Source organism: Salvelinus alpinus, chromosome 8 (genome assembly GCF_045679555.1).
Source record: "Salvelinus alpinus chromosome 8, SLU_Salpinus.1, whole genome shotgun sequence".
Taxonomy (NCBI): Eukaryota; Metazoa; Chordata; class Actinopteri; order Salmoniformes; family Salmonidae; genus Salvelinus; species Salvelinus alpinus.
Genome location: NC_092093.1, coordinates 33,178,172 through 33,182,216, shown reverse-complemented (window position 1 = coordinate 33,182,216; position 4,045 = coordinate 33,178,172). Strand labels below are relative to the sequence as shown.

General features: G+C 39.7%; 1 protein-coding gene across 1 annotated transcript in view; it reads left to right on the top strand.

Moving 5' to 3' along the window:
* The first annotated feature begins 860 nt into the window (after nt 1-860).
* Nucleotides 861-4,045, top strand: part of LOC139582986 (mannosyl-oligosaccharide 1,2-alpha-mannosidase IA-like) — a 172,255-nt gene continuing 169,070 nt past the window's right edge. Inside the window, exon 1 of the mRNA XM_071413551.1 lies at nt 861-1,641. Coding sequence (XP_071269652.1) covers nt 1,132-1,641 — 510 coding nt within the window. The 5' untranslated portion in view covers nt 861-1,131. The remainder of the gene's footprint in view (nt 1,642-4,045) is intronic.

The window sequence follows — 4,045 nt, the reverse complement described above, 5'->3', positions numbered from 1 at the left end:
AATTTGCTTGCCTTAAGTAACCTACTTCAAGCAATGCATAAACAAAGTTTTGCAGTATACATAACTTGTATTATGTTTTGTCATTGATAAACAGTTCAATATAAACAAAAACAGAGTTTTTCATGGTTGCAACTTGAGGGACAGCGATGCCACCACAATTCAAAAACCAATAATGCTACACATACTGATAGTCAAGAGCCGGATTCATGTACTGAAGTGTGCAATATAAATGCATAAATGCAGTCTGATATTCTAGCCATGCAAAAAATCTATAGGTGGTTTATTTTTTCATTACTAGTCATGGCAGGTTGTTATTTGTTTAGTTTATATTCAGTCTCTCTCTCTCTCTCTCTCTGTTTACATAATAAACGGCAATATTAGCAAGCACAAAGTTATTACAATGACTGAACAAATACATATATTTGACATACACGGATCCTGCTTCTCATGCATTTTTTAAATATATTCTGTAGCCTAATACTCCAAAAACTATTTTTATGTGATTGTATTTATTTTTATTTCATTATACAAGTCCGATTCAGCCACGCGCAAAGCCACATGACAAATGCATGAGCCGATGTGGAATGTCCACGCGCTACACACCCTGACTGAGTAGACAATCCGTGCGACTACGAGATCCATCCGAGATGTGATTGACTGACTACCTCTACTCTAGAACCGTTTTATATGACCACTTTTTATTATATTGTATCATTTAGATCACTGCATGTGTCTTTATTTATGAGTGACCATTAAGTTTGAACAAGACATCAAAACAAGAGTGTCACTGTCACATTCGGGTCCGAACAACACGCCCACAATTGTATTTCGCTAACTGTACGCGCAGACCAAAGCCATTGGACAAGAAGAGCTGTCAATTGCGCATAGCTGCCATTCCTTCCGTTCTGTTCTGAGCGAAGAGTTTTTGCAGATGTTTTCCCAGTATGGGCAGTTGAAACAGCAGCGCGCTGCTCAATAGTAACTTTTACGAAATACTAAATTATTAATTTATCTGATATACATATGGGAAATGGATAGCTAATATTATTGTACGGAAGCTAAGACTGTGCGCGACGTAAGCCGATTTTAGAATTGAATTCATTTGTTTTAGTTTCTTGAACGACAAGGAAAATGCCAGTAGCAACTCTATTGCCTTTTACAGCTACCCCGAGTAGGAAGTCTTCCAGCCCGACCTCTTTCAGACTGACAGAGAAATTCATTTTGCTATTAGTTTTTAGCGCTTTTATTACGCTTTGTTTCGGTGCTATTTTTTTCCTACCGGATTCGTCGAAGCTGCTCAGCGGAGTTTTCTTCCACTCGTCCGCGGTAGAAACCAACACTCGAAAAGGTACGGATAGTGATTCAAATATCGTAGTTGGGACCGACGAAAAGATATTAGCCAAGATTAGAAAGGACCACGAAAAGGCTTTGGTTGAAGCCAAAGACACTCTCCAGAAACGACCAGACGAGATAAAGCAAGATATACAGAACGAGAAGGACAAAGTTTTGAAGGAAGGTCTCGGTAAAGGTGGGAAAGATGACGATAACCTACCAGTCATTGAATATGTCCGGCCACCCGGAGCAACAGGGCACGAGCCCTCCGATCCGGAAACCAAAGAGAGACGAGAAAAAATTAAAGAGGTGAGATGTATGTATGTATTGCATTGTCTACTAGAATGAGTATGGCTGCTTTGGGTTTGTGTAATTAGTTTCGCTTCGGTGTTTGCTGTAGTGTTTTGCTTAATCGGCTAGTTCCTCGAACACGACACGCTGTGTACTATAGTTAGGCCTATACGACACTGTACAGCACAGGCATAATATTTTCAGCTAGTGGTTTGTGTCTATTGAACTTTGAACTAATTACATTTGTATCCAGATACCTGTCCTGTATTTATATATACACGCAATCCCATACTCTTCATTATCACCAGATTCAGAGTGCATCCTGTAGAGCTGGGATGGGCAACTTTGATGGGGGTGGGGGCCACAAAATATCAGAACTCATTGAGGGGCCTCAGTGGCTCATGGGTCTGCATACCTACATCCATACACACCTAGCGTTTTGGGGACCCCTTTAGTTAATTTCCTGCAATTCTACACATTTTGCCATAGGGTGGAAAGAAATGTTTGCAGTTTTTAATGTGACTGACCTCCTCGATTCGGTCTTATGTAGCAAACTTAAATTGTGCTTTTTACATTGGATAAAAGTAGAGACTCAGAGCTACAAAATGATATATCATACCCTGCAGTTGAGGAACAATGGGAAAGTAATTCTGCGTTGAAAGTTGATAAACTTGTTATCCCACTTTTGAGAAAATGGCCCTTGAATGTTTTGGTACAGCTACTGGAGATCTCTTGTTGACAACCATTAAGCATTGTTCACACCCTATTAAGCCTTAGCCCCACTCATCTCTTTAAGGATTCACAAGTGAGGCCATGTGCTAAACAGAGTGAGTGCGGTAGTGTAGTGAACAACCAAAGATTAAGACTAAAAGTGGTGAAAGTAGTAGCCTTCAATAAGGGAAAACTCCAGGTAAAAAAACACTATCTAGACCTTGGCCTGTATTCTAATCTGACTTTGGTGCAGGTCATGTTGTTCTTCACATTACTGTCTCTGGTAAAGACACACTATATAAAATCAAAGTGTAGTTGTCACATTCACAGAATGCGGAAGGTGTAAACAGTACAGTGAAATGGTTACATGCATATTTGCATAGTATCAATATCAAAAATAGAAAGTGTACAGATACAAATATTTCATAATTATTAGATGATGCTTACCCAGACACTAGGGGTGTGCTGAGTAGTCGGACAAAATTATTATCGTAACGGGTATGGGCCATTTTCTGGTTATGATTATGATCCAAGTATTTTTTGTAATGATCTGTGATTGGAATAATTTTTTCTTTGGGTGCCAGGAAGCATGTTTCTCATGTGTCAGTCACAGAGTTTCTAAACCATACTGTCTTTGCGTCAGTCATTTGCATGGTTTAAATAACTAAACTGGCTAGTTTGCCTGTCTGTAAAGAGAAGGGTGGGCTGTACGTTGATCCTGCTGCTCTGATTGGATAGAGTGAAGCCGTATTTCTCCGTCCACTCACTTAAAATTTTTACCTGATCACTTTTCCTCGCATGTTTTCTGTCTGATCATTTAGATTGCTACTGCCTGCTACTATGATAAATCACATGGCTGCATAATATCTAACAAGTGGGGCAAGGGTATGGAAACGCTAGTGCACATTCTGACTGAGTGACAGCAAACTTGGCTGCCTGCTGCAAATTGAGGACACACAGACACACCCCCTCCCTGCGCTGCTCCTAATCTGCAGCTTTTTTGCAGTGAGAATGTGCAGGGAGGTATAGTATTTAGCCAACATCTATTTAGGCATACTAAAACACTTGTGTTTTTTATGATCTGTCTACTTTCAATTTACAGATACGATTACGAATACGGTCATGTTTGCACACCTATACCAGACACACTTGTCTAAATTGATGTTACGTGAAATAAATTATATAACCCCCCCCCAGCCACATCTAGCTAAGTGGATGGGTCACTATTGTCTAGATATGTACACATGTTCATGAAATACAATAATAATCCCCCAGACACACCTGGGTCTTGTAATCATCTGGCGAAGTGGAGTCTTTTGTTTAGACCTGTAGCTAGCTAGCTAAACAATGACTCATAATCCCAAACCATACTACTAGCAATACAAACTGATTGTCATAGCTAGCCACCATGCATTAAATGCTGTAGTATGAATCTGCAGGTAGCTAAAGCTAACCAGCTAGGTTTAATGTTAGCTAGGGTTAGGCTATAACTAGCAATGCAAATGACTGAGGTATAAATAATATTAGCTACTACACAGATCATACACGTAACGCTTGCTAGCTAGCTAACAGTACACTTGAACTTGCATTGAAAACAACTTTCTGACAAATTTTGCGAAGTATAATATCTGAAAATGTAGCTAGACTCTTACCCGTATACATGGATGAACGCTTCACAGCAGACTGAATCCCTTTAACGCCGTTTTGTTTG